Source organism: Sebastes fasciatus, chromosome 18, assembly GCF_043250625.1.
Source record: "Sebastes fasciatus isolate fSebFas1 chromosome 18, fSebFas1.pri, whole genome shotgun sequence".
Taxonomy (NCBI): domain Eukaryota; kingdom Metazoa; phylum Chordata; class Actinopteri; order Perciformes; family Sebastidae; genus Sebastes; species Sebastes fasciatus.
Genome location: NC_133812.1, coordinates 19475686 through 19496395, shown reverse-complemented (window position 1 = coordinate 19496395; position 20710 = coordinate 19475686). Strand labels below are relative to the sequence as shown.

General features: G+C 39.5%; 1 protein-coding gene across 3 annotated transcripts in view; it reads left to right on the top strand.

Annotated features, from left to right (window-relative positions):
- LOC141756060 (glutamate receptor ionotropic, kainate 2-like) overlaps positions 1-3454 on the top strand; it is a 71959-nt gene extending 68505 nt beyond the window's left edge. For all 3 annotated transcript variants that reach the window (XM_074615508.1, XM_074615507.1, XM_074615506.1), the window contains exon 16: positions 440-3454. In XM_074615508.1, coding sequence (XP_074471609.1) covers positions 440-604 — 165 coding nt within the window. In that variant the 3' untranslated portion in view covers positions 605-3454. The remainder of the gene's footprint in view (positions 1-439) is intronic.
- The last annotated feature ends 17256 nt before the right edge of the window (positions 3455-20710 follow it).

Genomic DNA, 20710 nt, shown 5'->3' with positions numbered 1-20710 from the left:
TGTTTGGTTTCGTTCTGGGCTACTGTGGAAACATGGCGGCCGGTTCCGTGAAGAGGACCCGCTCCCTATGTAGATATGAACGGCTCATTCTAAGGTAACGAAAACACAATGACTTGTATTTTCAGGTGATTATACACTAAAGAAAACATACTTATTAATATTATATTCCATTTCTGCCAATAGATCCCCTAAATGTTACACATTGTTCCTTTTAAGAAAACATACATTAAAATAATAGAAGTATGGACATGGACAGCCCCACCAAAATGTTACCATTGAATGTAGGAAAAGACATTTTCATCAGTTGTGTAGGCTAGAATCTCGGCAATGAACCTCACGTTTAGCCAATATTCATTATTTTTTAAATTGCATAGCTTTGAAGCGAACAGCATGGTGTCAGCAGCTTTAACGTTTTCCTCTTTCCTGTCGCCTTCTGCAGCGATCATTCTGCAGCGCCATGATGGATGAGCTGCGTGTGTCTCTGAAGTGCCAACGCCGTCTCAAACAGAAGCCTCAGCCGCCCGTCATCGTTAAGACGGAGGAGGTCATTAACATGCACACGTTCAATGACCGGAGACTCCCAGGAAAGGAAACCATGGCGTGAACGCTGAGCATACCCCCAAACCCATGCCTCGATAAAAACCATGGAGGGGAGACGGGGTCAAGTTAACGCTGACTGAACCACAGACTGAGGTTAGCAGTCAAAACAGGATTCCTTTTTGAACCCACTTGCTTATGTAGACAGATGTTTCCTGTGGAAATATAGATACCTGAGCAGTGTCACCTCACTGTGACGTTCACTTTTTGAAGGGAGCTGGAAAGGACTTAAAAGTATGTAAATTGAAAAAGGGATCCAAGCAGGTTTGGATCAAAACATAAGTCTGGTCCACACTAGAAGTGGACTTAAACACACACACTTATACATAACACATATATACACACACACTCTCATCTGACACATCTGTGTAGAAGGGAAAACTCTATTGTGACAGTAACACCAGATGTAGTTTTTCTGTTGATGTCAATGCCCTTTTGTCTTACCTCCATGTGTGTTTGACCCCATCGGTCCCTCCCGTCAGTGGCTTGAGTTTCTTTCAAATGATTTAAACAAACACTAATCTCACACCAACAAAGGGAACGGTAGTCAGTGCCAAATGGTTCATTATGAACCGATGTGTAAAAATGATATTTAGTTTGGAATCATCTATGCTGACCTTGTCGAATACTCATCGTTTTCTTCTGTAATGCCTTTCTCGTGCCAAAGTTCTGCCATTGTGAAGAACTTTCTACCATGCCTATTATTATGTTCAAAGCCTCTACAAGCAATGTATACTGTCAAAGTCCTTATTCATGTCCGTCCTTACACGCAGTCTGCAGTTTTCACTCTGTATCAGTTGTTGTCTAAAAATGCAGGATTTCTACAAAAATGTTTGTTTTTGTACAAGAACAAGAAGTTTTGTAGTACTTTGTATCATGGTAGCCCCTCCTGTGGACAAAATATGTAGCAGATACCAACTGAGCCCTCGAATTCTGTCAACTGGTGGCGATGGGGCTTCAAACTCTGCTGTGTAGGGTTCATTTCTCACATCAATCAGAGATTCAGTCTTTTGTCTGTCAGTATCATGGGGCCAGCTGTACATACTGTCTGGGGACAATGTGGTGGTTTTTGGTGGGTAAGAATAATGAAACTGTAAACTAAGTGGTGCTCAAAGTAGGAAAGGTGGTGACTCGTTCTGGAAATAGGGACGGGATCTTCTGTCAGCGAACTCCTGCTGACAACGAGTGTAGTTAGCTATGATGAGTCACCATGAAATATGTAGTAAAACATGCAAAAAGTTGCTTGTGTTAAAGTAAACATAACGGTAGTTACCAGGCTATATTTTAGCCCTATAGTAGACTGCAAACAATTCAAGTTTTATCATGGGATCTTTGACAGTATCAAGTCCTAAAAGTCTTACTGAAGACATAATAAGGCAAACTGCTGCACTAGAAGAAGAAAAACATCACTTGATTCCAGAAAATGATTTAAACTATGTGATTTGATTGAAGATAAAGGTTGAAATAATCCCACGGAAGTGACTGATTCTGCTTTAAAATACGACTTTGAAACATTATTGACAAAAAAATGTAGATCTTTGCATTGTGGACAGGCAGTGGAAATTAATAACTGGCTATGAATAAAACAAGGCCCATTCAGTAGCTTTCCTGGAGCTTTCGATCATATCATATTATCTTCATCAGCTGCTAAAATTTGCGCATTTGCCATGTTTGATTGTAATTGTCAACTTTTAAGCCAACATGGATGAGGACATCTACCAATATTACACGGCATTGTCGAATACTCAATTCTGATTGGTCAATCACGGCGTTCTACGGTCTGTTGTTTCTTTATGGCAGACCGTTGCTATGGGCGTAGTTCTGATCTCGGACTCTGGCGGACCGTTTTGGTGTCAAATAATTGATTTATTAAGTAAGTAGCCGTGTAATAAGCGGGATAATGTGCAGCTAGCGGGTAATTGTTGTGAAAGAAACACCTTCAGCGCGGCATCGCCCTGTCAGGGTTTCTATCAAACAAAGGACCCGGCTCGCTGTACATTATCCCTTACTTATCTGATCACCTGATATGATCGACAGCTCTAGAGCAGCTACTAAGTGGTGAGAGTGTTTCCCTCAACTGCTGTTTCCATGGGCAGGAATGAATTCTGAACCTCCGTGACGGGCGACCTGTGAATGTATGTAACAGTAGAACTGCAGTAAATGTGATGTGGGAATAATCAGCAGCTTTGAGGCACCTCCTGTATGTTACCATAGTAAATGTCTCACCTTTGCTCGTGGTTTCACTCATGTTCCCTGAAGGGGACTTGAGCGACCTGGGGGGGGGGGCATGTTGTTGATGATAACCTGTGGGCGGAGCAGATCATTTATCCACTAATTGTCTCCAGATTCTCGTCACAAAGTGACACAATCACGTTTGGCCCCACGACACTTCTTGTCTGTTAACTCTGTCCCATGTTGTGAAATGACAAGCATACTTGGTAGGTTACTTCTTCACTGCCCCTGTCTTCTTACATTACCCAGTTAATCATTGGATCTGTTATTCCAGACATTTCAGAGAGAAAAAAAAACACAAGGGCCATTGCTAGTGATGACATCTCTGCTGTACATGAATGGATTTAGTCAATGACTTATTTAAAACAACCGCATATACATCTTATGAAAATTGACAGGGAAGACATAATCCTGAAACTCGTTGGCGTTTTATACCGGTGTTGCTTGTCATTTTCCACGCAACTAGATCTAGTGGTGCGAGCTGAAGTGATTGAATACCTGGAAACATTTATTAAAAACGACTCCAAAGGCTTGGCTGTCCTATCGAAAAACAAATATGAGCTCGTGGAATTTGACATTGATGCAAGGTTTTACAAATAATGTCATTAAAAATGTCATAATTGTAGTTTTGCCTCACATTATTCATGCAACTTTTTTCATATTATTTTGGTAACAAATGAACTGAAGACAGGATATGTTTTGGTAACTCATTTTACTGATGCCATCAAGCATAATGATGACTTGCAAATGTTCAGGCTCTTCTAATTGATTGAAAGAATACATTAGGTAATTGCTAAATTGTTAATCAAATCAGGATTGTAAGCATGTTGAGCAGCTATTTTTCTGACTAGCTCAGTGGTCCATCTCTCCACCTGGCTGTGTGCCGGGCTGTGTATCACACTCTCTGACCGCAGAGTTATTGAAATACCCCTCTGAGATCCCAGAAATCCAGATGACCGTGAGTATATAGAATTCATAATGATGCACGGGAGACTGCACAGCCTGACAAAAAGGTCCCGAGAATGCTCCACGCCTCCTGACTCTCTGATTTTTCATTGTTTATTGTTATTTCCCTCCCACAGGCGGGCAGTCAGACAGCTCTGGGTTTCTGACAAGGTTTTCTGGGAGTAATGATGAAAACTGTTTCTGCAGCCCAAGCTCGGTCGCCACAACATAAATGGCCACCCTGTCTGCCCTCCAGATTGACAGGGAAGGTCAGAGCATGCGTCAATGCGTTCAGCAGGGACCGTTTAGTCTGTCACACTTATTTCCATCATATTAAGTCCTCTTCCTTCGTTTCCTAAGTGGTCATTGGAAAGGTATCCTTGGATAACATCTTGTTCATTAGGCAATTAATGGCCGAGATTGCGTTGTGGACTGAAAATTGCTTTCTGAATGTGACTTTGGTTTGTCATACAGATATTATAGGCAAATAGCACCTGCCAAGGAAGGTTTTGTGAAGGAGGAAATGTATTCCTCTGCTCATTTCCCAGTGCTTTTAATAATTCAGGATGCCAGATTAAGAATCATGTAAGTCCACTTGTTCCCCTTTAAACAAGTAGCAGAAGATGCACTTGTAAAGTCATTATGGTAGGGGTGAGTGATATAACGATATACAGTCTAACGTGAGATGTTATAAATGCATCAATCGTCAGAGATTTCCATACAGTTTGTACTGTGGTATTCATACCCTTAATGCCAACAGTACAAATTAATGAACAGGACTGCTTTATTTTATTAACAACTCTAGCAGAAGGGCTCTATGGCAATGTCGGTTTGCCAGTTGGTCAGTCCGCCAGTTTGGTCCAGACTGAAATACCTCGATTGAAATATCTTGATTATTAAAGGCAGGGTTGACGATGTTCTCCAGTATACACTATTTGTTGTATTGGTTGAAATGGTCTTTACACCCCGACAGCGATCCATTACTTATGAGCTCTGAAAAAGGACCGGAAAAGAGCCGTCATCTGTAGCTGCTGTAATCCTGTAAAAACGTCTACCAATCACTGCCTCCCGGTCCGCTTGGAAAGAACCAATCAGATGCCTCCCTGCCTCCCTGCTCATACTCTACCCTTGGCGTGCACCAGCCTGAACTCAAAGACTCCAGATGAATTATAATCACTTCAATCCCGAGGCATCGGATCAGATTTTAATTTGTCTAACACACTTTGGTTTATGACCAAACACCTGCAAAACTAATGACATTCCCACCAGCCTCAGCTGTACTTTGTGTTTGGTGCTAATCTGCAAATGTTATCCTGCTATAACATGCTACACTAAGATGGTTAACGTGGTAAACATTATACCTGCTAAACACCAACATGTTAGCATTGTCATTGTGCACATGTTAGCATGCTGATTTTAGCATTTAACTCGAAGCATTGCTGTGTAAAGTACAGTATACAGCCGCAAGCATGGGTGTAAGTCTGTAAGAAAATATACAATATCCCAGTATACAGTATATGGATATGATTAGAGGCCACAGGTCCTTTGGGGTAAAGCCCCACTTGCTGGCAACATGAAAAAGTGTGGTTTTAGTGTGGTAAACTAATGAGTAATTTAGAAATGAATGCAATTCTGGATTAATGCATGACAAAAAAAAACAAATTTGCTGTTATTTGTCATTCTACAACTTAAGGTCAGTGCCTGGATATAATAGTTTGCCTAGAGATGCCCCATGCTCACAATAGAGGGCTGCAAGGATGAAATGTTTTTGTTGGCCAACCCAGAAGTTAGTATTGCACTGGTTCCCTCGACAAAAAACCAACGGGATTTTTACATTGGATTTGGATTATTGCAAAAACAAAGCTCTGTGGCAAACAAAAGTTAATGATTCTTACATGTTATGTTCAGCAAGATAATCAAGACCAAGATAGCGCCGTGAGTGGCAGCCTTGGGGTTGCTCTCTCTCGTACTTTTACTGTTTTAGTTTGCTTATTCTGTTTTCTGCTCTCCCTCTCTTGTTACATGCACCAAGAGGAACTTTTGAACATCCGACAAGTAACTTGTCAAACTTTTTCACAGTTTTCCGTCCAACCCCAAAGTCTTACAGAGCTTTTAGTGGGAGGAGCAGCAACTCTCTATAGGATTACCAGGAGACAGATGAGGGAAACTAGGAAGAACGCTCGTTAAACTGCGACAGCGGGGATTTCTAACTGTGATCCTGTCAATACATCTGTCTAATGTCCGCTCTCAGTCCAAATTTAAAACATTGGAGCCGCGGTCTGTCCGCTCCTCCGTTGTGACTGATAGCAGTTGGTGCAAATTTTTGCAATTTGAGGGTTACCCTGTAGACGCGACGCGTGTGTCTCAAATACTCACTGCCTTGATAACACAGCTGAACACAGACAACAGAGTGATGTGCCGAGGCTTTTCAGGTCGGATAGAATCTAACTTTAATGTATTCTTTGTTGATCGAGTTTGTTTGCTTGCTTCCATGGCTGCAGAAGACTGTGTTTGCATGCCAATTTCTTTCATACGTGGCAATGGGGTCTCGAAATGGGCAGTGGGCGGGATCACACAGATCCATAACAAAAACGGATGTTCTGGACCAGAATGGAAATTTCAAAGGAGAACACAATAAATTTTATGAAAAAAAATCATATTATTGTATGTCGAAAAATTTCATGAAAAAGTCATATGTCGAAAAAATGTCATGAAAAAAAGTCCTGGTATACTATTTCAAAATATTTCATTAAAAAAGTCCTGGTATACTATGTCGATAAATTTTAAGAAAAAAAAGTCAAAGTATTGTTTGTCGATAAATTTTTATTAAAAAAAGTCATATAGTACGTCGATAAATTTCATGAAAAAGAAAGTCGTAGTATAGTATGTTGAAAAATGTAATTAAAAAAAGTCATAGTAGAGTATACCGATACATTTTATGAGAAAACATTCATAGTATAGTATGTCAATAAATTTCATAAAAAAAGTCACATACTACATACTATAGTATGTTGATAAATTTCATGTTAAAATGTCATATGTGGATAAATTTAATGGTAAAAAGTCATAGTACAGTATGTCTAAAAATATGAAAAAATGTCCTAGTACAGTTTGTCGATAAATTTCATGGAAAAGTCATAGAGTAGTATGTCGATAAATTGTATAGAAAAAAGTCATAGTATAGTATGTCGATAAATTTCATGAAAAAAAGTAATAGTATAGTATGTGGATGAATTTCATGTAGAAATGTCATATGTCGAAAAATTTCATGAAAAAAAAGTCATTATAGTATGTGGATAAATTTCATGAAAAAAGTCATAGTACAGTGTGTGGATGAATTTCATGTAGAAAAGTCATAGTTTCGTATATCGAAAAATGTCATGAAAAAAAATCATAGTATAGTATGTTGAAATATTTCATGAAAAAAGTCATAGTATAGTATGTCAATAACTTTTATGAAAAACAGTATAGTCAGAAAAAGTCAGAAAAAAGTTATAGTATAGTATGTGGATGAATTTATTGTAAAAAAGTCATAGTATAGTATGTTGATAAATTTCATGTTAAAATGTCATATGTCGAAAAATTTCATGAAAAAAAGTCATTGTATATCATATCGATAAATTTCATGAAAAAAGTCATAGTATAGTATGTGGATGAATTTCATGTAGAAATGTCATACAATAGTATGTGGATGAATTTAATGTAAAAAAGTCATAGTATAATATGTCGATAAATTTCATGAAAAAAGTCATAGTATAGTATGTCGACAAATTTCATGGAAAAGACATAGTATAGTATGTCGAAAAATTTCATTAAAAAAGTTATAGTAAAGTATGTTGATTAATTTTAGAGAAAAATTGTCATAGTATATCATGTCGAAATATTTCATGAAAAAAAGTCATAGTACAATATGTCGATAAATTTTATGAAAAAAGTAATGGTGTAGTATTTCAAGAAAATTTTGGACATATTACACAATGACCTTTTTTCGACATACTATACTTTGACTTTTTTGTATTTATTTTTTTTGACATGCTATATTATGTCTTGTGAAATAGCTCAGTGTGGTAGGAGGTTGTGGGTTCGATCCTTATGTGGCACAGTCTGTTTTCAGGTCTAACTTCAAATCAAGAAGTCAAATAGAAAAGGAAACATTACATCAGTGGGTTACATCAGGGTTATATGTTATTACAGGTTAGGGTTATACATTATTATAGGTTAGGGTTATATATTATTAAAGGTCATTATAGGTTAGGGTTAAGGTTATACATTATTATAGGTTAGGGTTAGGGTTATATAATATTATAGGTTATTATAGGTTAGGGTTAGGGTTATATAATATTATAGGTTATTATAGGTTAGGGTTAGGGTTATACATTACTATAGGTTAGGGTTAGGGTTATACATTACTATAGGTTAGGGTTAGGGTTATATATTATTATAGGTTATTATAGTTTCGGGTTATACATATTATAGGTTAGGGTTAGGGTTATACATTATTATAGGTTAGGGTTACACATTATTATAGGTTAGGTTAGGGTTATATATTATTATAGGTTATTTTAGGTTAGGGTTATAAATTATTATAGGTTAGGGTTAGGATTATACATTATTATAGGTTAAGGTTAGGGTTATACATTATTATAGGTTAGGGTTATAAATTATTATAGGTTAGGGTTAGGGTTATAATTTATAAAGGGTTATTATAGGTTAGGGTTATATATTATTATAGGTTAGGGTTGGGGTTATATATTATAAAGGGTTAGGGTTAGGGTTAGGGTTATACATTATTATAGGTTAAGGTTAGGGTTATACATTATTATAGGTTAGGGTTAGGGTTAGGATTAGGGGTTAGTGTTAGGGGTTAGGGTTAGGGTTAGGTAAGGGTATGATAACCACGATGATCAAATTGATCATCCTTGATCATCCTCGATAAGGGTTAGGGTTAGGGTTAGGGTTAGGGGGTTAGGGTTAGGGTTATGGGTTAGGGTTAGGGTTAGGGTTAGGTTAGGGTATGATAACCACGATGATCAAATTGATCATCCTTGATCATCCTCAATAAGGGTTAGGGTTAGGGTTAGGTTTTGGGTTATGGTTAGGGTTAGGTGATCCTGTTTTTGGTTTGATTGCACTGGCCTAATGATCTGTTATGATAAAACCAATAAAAGAAAAAGGTAAAGGAATGTACGAGTGTGAAGAATGTGTATATGTGTTGTGTCAGTATGCTTCGTGGAACGGTAGATGAGAGGCAAAGGACAGCTCCCTGCCCCGGGAGACCCGGGTTCGGATCCCGGCTCAGTCGACCCTAGGGCTACGATGATGGAGGAACCGGATGAGGACCAGTGAGCAGGTAAGCCGCTACCTGGGCTGGAACTTATTCATTTCTAGTAGGGTAATACACAGGTTCTGGTAAAAGGAAGAGTCCAGATAAAACAAAGGGGGGGCCCCGTGCTTGCGGCACAGGGCCCCCCCTTTGGGTTAGGGGGTTAGGGTTAGGGTTATGGTTAGGGTATGATAACCACGATGATCAAATTGATCATCCTTGATCATCCTCAATAAGGGTTAGGGTAAAGGTTAAGGTTAGGGTTGGGTTAGGGGTTAGGGTTAGGGTTAGGTTTGGGTTATGGTTGGGGTTGATAGATCCGGTAGAGGTTTATTTGCACTGGCCTGCACTGAAGGTAGGGTCAGGGTAAGGTTAGGTGGTTTGGGGTTCAGGTAGGGGGGTAGGGTTAGGGTTAGGGTTAGGGTAAGAGGGTGGGTAAGGGCCAAGGTCAGGAATTAAATGAGGAAATACTGACGCAACTGTCTGAGGATGAACTTGGCTGTGGTGGGCGTCCAGGTGAGATTGTCCGATTCCGTTATGAAGTCCTGGGGTGGGATTGCAGGGATATGTTGAAGAGTGCTGATGACCTTGTTGATGTGGGTGAGGGTGCTCTTGTGTTCGGGGCTGAGGTTTGGGGAGAAGTTGATGAGGGGTACATATACATCGGCGTTAGGGAAGGTGATAGCTGCATGTCTCAGCATGGCTTGTAGTTGTTTGGGTTAGGGTTAGGGTTAGGGTTAGGGGGTTAGGGTTAGGGTTAGTAGGGTTAGGGTTAGGGGGTTAGGGTTAGGGTTAGGGGTTAGGGTTAGGGTTAGGGGGTTAGGGTTAGGGTTATGGGTTAGGGTTAGGGTTATGGGTTAGGGTTAGGGTTAGGGTTAGGGTTAGGTAAGGGTATGATAACCACGATGATCAAATTGATCATCCTTGATCATCCTCAATTAGGGTTAGGGTTAGGGTTAGGGTTAGGGGGTTAGGGTTAGGGTTATGGGTTAGGGTTAGGTAAGGGTATGATAACCACGATGATTAAATTGATCATCCTTGATCATCCTCAATAAGGGTTAGGGTTAGGGTTAGGGGGTTAGGGTTAGGGGGTTAGGGTTAGGGTTAGGGTTAGGTAAGGGTATGATAACCACGATGATCAAATTGATCATCCTTGATCATCCTCAATAGGGTTAGGGTTAGGGGGTTAGGGTTAGGGTTAGGGTTAGGTAAGGGTATGATAACCACGATGATCAAATTGATCATCCTTGATCATCCTCAATAAGGGTTAGGGTTAGGGTTGGGGTTAGGGGGTTAGGGTTAGGGTTATGGGTTAGGGTTAGGGTTAGGTAAGGGTATGATAACCACGATGATCAAATTGATCATCCTTGATCATCCTCAATAAGGGTTAGGGTTAGGGTTAGGGTTAGGGGGTTAGGGTTAGGGTTAGGGTTATACATTACTATAGGTTAGGGTTATGTTTATACATTACTATAGGTTGGGGTTATACATTATTATAGGTTACGGTTATACATTATATTTATTATGTAACAGTTCAGTCAAATTTGTTACAATTTCTGGTTTTCTGTTGCATAACCCCACAGCTGTATCTAGTAAATTTATCGACATATTATGCTATGACTTTTTTTCCTGAAATTTTTTCGACATACTATATATACTATGACTTTTTTTTCATAAATTTATTGACATATTATACTATGACTTTTTTTCATAAAATTCATCGACATACTTTTACTTTTATTTTCAGTAGCAGGGTCTCTTCCCGTCTGCCTATAGGCCTCCTGACCTCCTGCAGAAACCGCTTCCCGAGAGGGTGGCCAAAGACCGGTCTGTCGCTAAAACCATCATTACAGGAAGAAATGACTGCTGCATACACTTTAATAGTGGCATGAGACAACCCTCTATCCATCAGACACCATAAAAAGGAGAGAATAGACCCGACTGCACAGGACAGGGGATCTAGCCTTATCTCCGGGTCACTGTCATCACAGTGAAGACACACGTCGCAGCGTTAAAAGTTATCCCATCTCTGCTGGCGTCGAATCTTGGGAATCAACCGGCAGGCCAGGCAGTCTGGAGGTTGCTGAACGCGCTCCCCTTCGTGGTCCACTCCGAGGCATAGGAAGCAGGCGTCGTGAAGATCCACCCCAGCGATGAGGCCGGGGCATGACGGGCACCGGCGAGGTTCATGTAGCGGCGACTCCATCCGTGGACATGTGTCAGTGGGCAATCGGCGATTGCTGTAGAGAAATGGTTACCCGGCAGTGCAGGACGCCGCCTTATACTGTAGTCCAGTAGAGGGCGGAGTCTGTGTGAGTTAGAACAACAAAGCTAGTAGCAATTTTTGGTGCAACATTCAGCTTGCGGCAGATGATTCTCCTTCTGTAGACATTTCAGCACTAGAAATGAGCTTTGAACCCTTTCTGTGAAGTTCAGCATGTGGGATATGAAATCCTGGGGAAATGCAATAAAAGGGGAAAAGCAGTAACTGGCTGAGCTGGGCCGGCATTGTTGGTTGAAAAGTGGTGATTTGGTATGCATTAGGATCTTGCCCAGCAGTGGCATGTGTCTGCCCAGAAATATCACTGGTGGGCGTATTAGAAAAACCATTGGCCCCACACGGAGAAATCGAATAGTCACTTATAATAGTAAGTGTATTATCTGTGTGTGTGAGCGTGTGTGTGTTTGTATGCAGTCTCCACCATTTGCCACCTGTATGTGGGTTTCTGCAGTCACACACCAGTGCCCAGGGGGACAAATCCCGTTTCGACTGCAAATGAATATCAATTTAAAGAAGTGATCTTTTGTGTCATATAGCAATTTGTTTGGATGTGCTTTTCTATCTGAATGTTTTTTTTTCCCAGTGGCAGATGTGTTGTGGTGGGTGGCAGCTGCAAAATGGAGGAGCACAGCTTGCTAAGTGATTCACCCTGCTCCTGGCGTCTCCGTTACCCCATGAGTCTTTTTCACCGGCAACGTTTTCATTTCTATTTGCTTTATGTGTAACTAGGATGGTGAGCTTTCGATGCTTTGACAGCTCTGTCAGAAAAATGACAGTGCTGGTTGTCTCTCAGAGAGAGGTGAGAGAAACTAATGGGACGTTTGCGGGCTATTTAATTTTCATGACCTGTTCTGCACTTGTCCTGTAAAAAAACAAGGTTGTCGCTGAATATGACACCAAATCACATTTTGCGATAGACATCTTGATGGTGCTCAGTCTGATAAAAAATCTCCAGACTGATGCAGCAAATGAGCTCACTATCTGATGACATCTGCTGCATTTTTTTTTTATATACACGTACCGGAAATAACAGTGTTGAACCAGTCACATCTCCAGACAGAGGGAATCACTGTGTTGTTCACTGCTGTCAAATAGCACTCTCTTTCCTCACCAAAATCCCCCATTAGGTTCTCTCAAACAAATGTTCTCTCTCTCCGCTCTCTGTGCCTTTGAGTCATTCATACTGTTGATTCCACCTCTGGAGGAATACATCAGGCATAACGCCCTTTTCTTTCATCAAGGCAGCAGCTTTAAAGTAATTTTCCTCCTCTCATAGGGAGCCAAATGGAGACGAGAAGATGTCGATTCTCTCATCTCTTTGTCTGTCCCCTTTGATCTCTTTCAACATGAATCCCCAATGCATAGAAAGTAAATGGGATTTTTTTCCTCTGGAGCATGGTTGATCATACAAAATTGACCACAAATGACTTCTAATGCCCCCTGTGTTTTGCTCCCCAAAAAAAAATATATCTCAAAACACACTCCTGGCTATCATTACTCATAGTGCGTTTTAATGAAGGATGAATATTTCAGGGTGCACTTGTGGATATAATAGCCCAGTGATGCCGATGCTATGAACATCTTTATGGAGGTATGGCCATCTGCGTGTGTGTGTTTTTTGGAGGACGAGGAGGGTTTTGTGAGTAAGGACAAAGGTTTTAACGGTGCCTGCATGCCAGTGTATGTTTTTGTCTGTCGCATTAACAGACAGCAGTTGTGATTTATCATGTATTCCCAGTGCAGGGGCCCCCTCTATCTCACTGGAAAGGTTAAAGCATATAGCCTGGGGGCGGTACTACAAAGGTCAACATGCAGTTTAGGAATGAGGAATAGGACGATGGAGCGAAAAGACGAAGAGGAACTGTACTCTTCTCCTCGGCCTGCTTACTGCCGCCGACATCCTGAAAACACACACCGCATTGTTTGCAGACACGGCCCAGCAATATTCATCCTTTAGCCTTCACTGTCCTTTCTCCCCTGTCTTCTTCTTATCACAACCTCCCCGTGATACCTCCAATATCTCATGTCATAAAAATAGCTGACCTTGACGAAGTCATCTCCAGAGATTGTGTATGGAAAAAAAGGGAGCTGTATAGGAAAATGCTGGTGGGTAACAAAGGGAAACTGTAAACAAAGAGCGTTCATTTAATGGACCCCCTCAAGATGTGCTTAGCAGAGAGACTGAGAGAGAGACAGCTGGTTATAAAAAGCAAGGCGCCGGGCCATTAAAGAGGAGCAGGCGAATAGAGAGAGGGCTGTGAAGAAACACCAGCTTCTTTTGGTGAGTCAGATGTGTTGAGGTGATTAATCTGCTCTGGCTGTGTCCTTCACGGGCCTGAGGGGGAGCGATGATACAGCGGCACTAGGCTGCCCCCGAGTGGAGCTGAAGGGGAACTGATGGGGTAAAGAAATCAATTTTCCTTCACTTTGAACTCTGTCATCACTTTTACTTTGAGTTTCAGTGACAGGTAGGTGCTGTGATTGATGTATCTTACGTTTTCTGTTTTTGAACCGGCTTCAAAAAGCTCTTACAAGAAAAAACAAGCAGTACAGCAGCTCTCTTCAGTGAAAAGGGGCAAATTGCATTTTTTTAGGGACTGAATCGAACAATAATCTTCATTATAAACTAATTATTGATTATTCTGTTAATTAATCAACTCGCCAAATTTCCAGTCAGTTCATCTACGGCACACTGTCCGAAATAAAATCAATGTTTTCTAATTTTAACATTTGATGCAAGAACTCATTTGTGGATTTTCCTGCCCAGAGCGTGCTGATGAAAATTAGCTATCTAGCTAACTCAGGGACAGTCAATAACTGTCCATTGTCCCTGCTAAATAAATAAATAAATAAATAAAATAAAGGCAAAAATTGCAAAATGACTGTTTTTTTTTTTTTTAAATAGCTTGTTCTGTCCAATCAACAGTCTAAAACCCAAAGATATTCAGTTGTCAATTAAATAAAATAAAGAAATGCATCTGCAAATCCTCACATTTGAAAAGCTGGAACCAGCATTTTCTATTTTTTATTTTATATATATATATATACACATATATATATATATATATATATATATATATATACACATATATATATATATATATATATATATATATATACACATATATATATATATATATATACACATATATATATACACTATATATATATATATATATATATATATATATATATATATATGTATGTTTTTTTGTTTTTTTTGCAGGTTATCAAAATTGTTCCAGATGAAATATATGTCAGTGAACCAGTCAATTAAGTTTATTATTTATGTCTGTTAAATATGTCTTGATTTTATGAATTTGTCTTTGACTTCTTAAGTAGTGGTATTTTAGTGTGTGAAGAAAGCCACCACAGGTATTGAAACTAATAAGAACCTTAATAGAAAAATAAGCACATATCTGAGGCAATGGCATTATACCTCTGTAGGTTTCATTGAAAATGTAGAACGGGAGTGAGTTATATTGAATTTAATATGATCGATTATGATTATGATTAGTGGGTATGTTTGGATTAAGGCTTGGAAAATAGGTTTAAAAGGGGTACTGCATTGATTTAGTATTGCACTTACTTACATCGGGTTGGGGGACCTGAAAGGAAACCTGGATCTTATTCTTGTAATTGCGGCCATTCTGAATAATGCATGCTAACTGCACTCACCACCTCCGTTGTAGAGATTTGGGAAACACAACCCCGGCAAAACAACAACATATATCACGGCAAGCCTCCTAAAGCTTTCCACATACATTTTATATAAATAATTTTGCATGCAATCCGAGCTAGCTGTTTGGTTGGCCAAGTAGAAAAATACATATTCATCCACAGTATAACATTATTAATTATCATTGCATAATTACCAAGTTGAAGAATTTTATAATTTCATTTAAAAATAATCAGCACAGGCAGATTTGTCCTGATTTATAGTCCTTAATATGGCTCAAGCTTAAGAAAAGCTAGATCCTACACTTCCCATAATGCAAGTGCAGCATCTTTCATTAGATCCCCCCTTCCTGGTAAACTCCAATATCTTTTAAACTCTAAACCCTGTTAGTAATGCAAGCTTTTTATTATACATTTCTAGTCTCCAAGCTCAGATAAGAACTCATGTTATGTTGTTAGTTCCTCTGTAGATCTGGAGGAGCTTTATCAAGTATATTTTCACAGAATGAGTACCACTTCAAATGATTAGTAATCTTTTCTTGATGTATACAATAGGTGGAATTCTCCTTTAACTCTGAAACATACTTTTAGTAACAGGAAAAATTGTGTTCAATTGTGAATTTTCCAATCTGAATTAGAGAATCATAAACCACCTCAATGTCTAGTAGGAAATTATACATACTTTAATGCCAATATAATAGGTTTATTTTCCAATCAAGTAAAACATTTAAGACATATTTAAAAATCCAATCCAAGATTCACAGAAATAAAAAAGGCAGTACACTTACATTGGGGCTAACATAATGAGTGATATGCACATAGAAGAACATTTTTTCCCCATTCAAAAGCAATCAGTGCTTGGCTCTAGACGTACTCCAGAGAAGGAGAGCACAGAAGACGCCCTCTGGCCACGATGCAGAGAGTAAAAACATAAACAAACATGAGAAATGTGAGGTTATTAGTCATAAGGAGGTATCTGCACTTTAAACTGCCTTGGTTGGATTTATAGGTCCTATCGAGGTCCGATGTTCCAGTATGATTTTCATGTACATAAACACAATATGAATCCGACATAATACAGTTCAGTTAAAAAAATAAACATCATAAATGATCATCCCCTAGAATACATTGTTTCTCCAGTCAAGGCAAAGCACAGAGCAGCTGACAAAGGCAACAAACCTCCTAAACAACCACATGAGGGAGCAGTGAGACTGGCTGCTGAGGTTTCCCTGTCAGGGATCATGGCATAGTACATCCTGTCTGTCTCCAGAGGCTGTTGATACGTTGTTAAGGATAATTCAGGTTTTTTTTTGTCTTCATTATATAAGCCTACATGTGTTTTTTTATTACCAGGTGTGCATGGTTTCATTTTAGCCACTGATCCCACTAGCAGCTGAAAAATGTGGACATGGCTAACAGAATAATAACTCATAATGTAATTGAAGGAGAATTGTAATTCAATTAGGATTAAGTTGCGGTCCAATGAAAACCTCAAATCTAGTGAGTTTTCAAAAAAATATATAAATGCTCCTTTAAAGGTGCAGTGTGTAGGATCTGGCGGCATCTAGTGGTGAGGTTGCAGATTGCAACCAACTGAAAGTTCTCCCGTGAGCCAAGCGTATTGGAGAACTACGGTGGCCGACGCAAAAACGTGAAAATGTAAATGACCCTCTCTAGAGCCAGTGTTTGGTTTGTCCGTTCTGGGTTACTATAGAAACGGCGGCCGGCTCCGTGAAGAGGACCCGCTCCGTATGTAGATAAAAACGGCAAGGTAACAAAAACTAATTGTATTTTCAGATGATTATACACTAAAGAAAACACTTATTAATATATTATATTTCTGCCAATAGATCCCCCTAATTTGTACACACTGTTCCTTTAAGGTTTGAAAAAAGGACGATAAAACCCTTTAAAATTCAACTGGATTATTTCGAAAAGACATTGCCGCGGAGCTTAAAGTAAAAATTTGACATTTTGGGAAATATGCTTATATGCAGAAAGCAAGTAAGATTATTTCCTGTCACGTTTAAGCATTCATTTAGAAACAAAGCTGTTTTTTCTTAACATTTGAAGATACATGGTTTTCACTGGATAGTAACGAAATCAGGCCAATTTAAATATACTTGTATGAAAGTTTCCACAGAGCTAAAACATGCTATCAGATATAAGTTATTTTCTTATGGAGAGTCGAAATGGAACCCGAGCTTCCAGGTTCTGTTCAAAGAGGTAGGAAAACCTCATTCAAAATCAAATTGACATTAGTAACTTACTAAAAATACAGCCTCTCTCAACAGTATGCCGCGTGGCTCGCTTCACATGTTTAGATAAGGACGGTAGTTTTTGAAAAACGATCTAATGTTTATTCAATATCTATGTTTTAGCGGCCTTTAAAGAATATTTTCCATAAGCCCTATAGGCGTTCACGGGCAAAACATCACAGCTCGACAAAAGGAGGTCAAGAGCGAGTGGAAAGGTCACAGCTAGCTCAGACATGTCGGTAATAACTGCAGGAAAGAGAGGAGGGCTGAACGCTGTAGATGGTTTTAGACAGCAGAGATTACAACTATAGAAAGTAGAAAAAAATGCCTTTAGAAAAGAACGTTGTTGTCGCAAATACCCGCACTGTAGTGAATGCAGATTTTTCTTTGAATATAGAAAGGAAACCCTGAACACGCTGAGTTACAGGAGCTAGTGGAACAGAGGCTAGCCCGGATGTGACATCATGACTTTGGCTCTCTATTGAGAGGCAACAAAACCCTGAATTATCCTTTCAACTCTACACAAATCCATTTAATGAAATAAAAAGATAAAACAAAGATCTGATTTATCCCAGTTTCTCAATAAATATCACAATCTTTGTTAACATGGTGTCATGTGAGTGATATAATCTCTACAATGCCTTTGAACACTGCGTAACGCCACATAGCAGGTGTATCCCTCTTCATCGGACATTTCATTTCTTCATTAACACCACTGCGGGGCAGAGATGCACCAGTGCTGACTCTCAGATTGGTGTAAATTCAAAATGAAGAAGTTACCGTGTAGTCATTTGGATTGGGGTCCAAAATAAATGTGACCACACTCTAGATTTTTTCTTGTTTGAACCTTCTGCTGAGACACAACTGGTGCATTCAGGTTCACCAATGTTTGGTCTCGAGTAAAACCCTCTGCAACATTTTTTTTTCATGATTGCATGGATGAGACTCTTTGCTCGTGCCGTCTCACGTTTGCATGATTCAAAACTTAAGACAAGTGGGGAAATATTAATAACACGATTCTACCAATTTGTTATCCTACATGCAGCCTTGACAAGCCTCTACGATAACCATTTCATTATTACTACCTCAAAGTGATCGTTCGGGTGAATTGAAGTGGGGTTGTATGAGGTACTTATGTAGTACATCGAGAAACAGACAGGAACACCGGCACCAGAGCAAAGCAATACAGTGCTGTAGACGGGGCCGGCAGCGAAACATATTTTAGTCACCTAAAAGAACGACCCACCTAAAAAAATGTTTATCCATTTAAGTGTACGCTATATTTGGAATATTTTCCAACGTCAAACTGAGCCGAAAGCGAAAAGTATCTATACTGTTTTTGTCATCTGAGCCTGCTGGCTTTGGAGAGAGAAGAGATAAGTTTCACTTTCAGTTCCCCAGCGAAATGGAGAAGGAAAGGGCTGTCAAACGGCAAGATAAAGCTGTGGAAATATTCTAAAAATAGCATACACTTAAACGGATATGGTTTCTTTTAGGTGGCTAAAATAAGGTTTTCTGTCGCCCCGTCCACAACACTTTATTGCTTTGCTTTGGTGTCAGTACTCCGGTCTGTTTCTCGATGCTGGAGGCGTGCTGACTAGGGATGTGAACATTTTCCAATTACACCGGATATTTTACAAGAAAAGATGGTGGTCAAATGTAGCGTGCTTACTTTGATCTTTAACGTTGGATGGCTTTTTGTCTGGCCTCTCCGGTCGAGCTTTAGCTGCGGTGCCGCAGGTTTCCCCCGGCGCCTCTGCGCCACACCAACCGGCTGTGCCCGCGCCGTCCTCCACACGGCGATAACCTCATTAACGTTACGGTTCCCTTACAGCATTGGGTTTAAATCAGAAATATTGCCAAAAAGGTGCTTTTGCTTTGCACTTTGACGCCAAATCCTCCACCATCGTCTTGTCTGTCAACTCTCGTCCCATGGTTGTGAAATCTGACTCCTGCTACTCTGTGCTCCGTACAGAGCGAACACTTTCAGTTCGTAGTGTCCGTCGTCCGACTATGTATTGGTAACATGCCGCTGATACGCGAAAATGAACTAAATTGGTTTTATTTCTGTAAAAAAAGTACCTCATTCAACCCCACTTCAAAACACCCAACTATCCCTTTAAGGAGATTATTCTCTTGTTTGAGAGGGTTTCTTGGCTGTGTCGAATACTGAACAGGACAATAAACAAGAGATCAATCAGTAGTTACATTGATTGGAAGAAAATATAAAGCTACTAACAACAATAATAACTATATTTTACCGCCGCCGCGTATTTTGTTCAGAACTGGCGTTCAGTTCCATGTGTAGGCCCACTGCAACATGAACTGTAATACTGCGGCCGTATGCAAAATCAATCTTTGATCTCATGAGTTAGTTTTAAAAAAGTACTTTTAACAATTTTCATCTTCATAAACATTTTTTTTTTTTTTTTTAGAATGACGTCTATGCAATGTCACCATTAGTACAAAATCTACTGATTTCAGGTTAACTGTTAACAATGCCGCTCTAAACCACAAATGTAGTTTGCAACGAGAAAGGGGCATCGTCTCCAAACCACACAACTTCTGATTATCTGAGGCTGTAAAAATGGCTGACAAAGGCCATCGCCATGGAGCCCAAAAAGAGGAAATATCTATTTGGTAATAGGGTCAAACAAACAAAACATAGAGATAGGCACTCCTTGTGCGAAGTACAATTCTATTCTTCTCCACCTTAAGCCCATCACGTGAAGTGGTTACAAAAACGGTTATGATAAAATACTTACAAACTAAAAACAAACAGTCCATGTCTTTTCAAAAATGTGTTCACACGGAAATGTTAAATATTTCATATTCAACACGTCTATAGCTAGCCCAACGAACTTGAGGTAAACTCACTGGCTGTCTGCAGCTAAGTGATGAGTGTATACTGACGGTATAACACAGAGCTGGCAGAAAAACTTCACCCTGGATGTGTGAGGCAAAACACGGCCGTTCTGAAAACTTGTGTAAAACCTTAAAAACAAAAAAAAAAGAAGGGCTTTGATTGTAAGATATATTTGGAGTCACAAGTGACGAGCCGTTTCAGGCGTTGAAAATGCGGCGTGACTCTAGTGCGACAAGTGGCAATTTTAATGAACAAACGACTGCATGGAGGAGGTAGAGGGGGTCTGGGAGGAGGTAAGGAGTTTGTGGAGGAACAGCGCATATGAGGTAGGCTTTTGCTGTAAACAAAAAAAAAAAAAAAAAAGCAGTAAAAGAAAACTCATCAAATGTGGGAAGGAAGACCAGGGAGTCTGTGGCAACACTTAGGGAACTTCTCACACAACACCTCAGTACAATAGAGACCTACAGTTAATCATACGAGCTCATCAAAAAATATACAAAACAAAAAGAAATGCACAACTATGTATAACT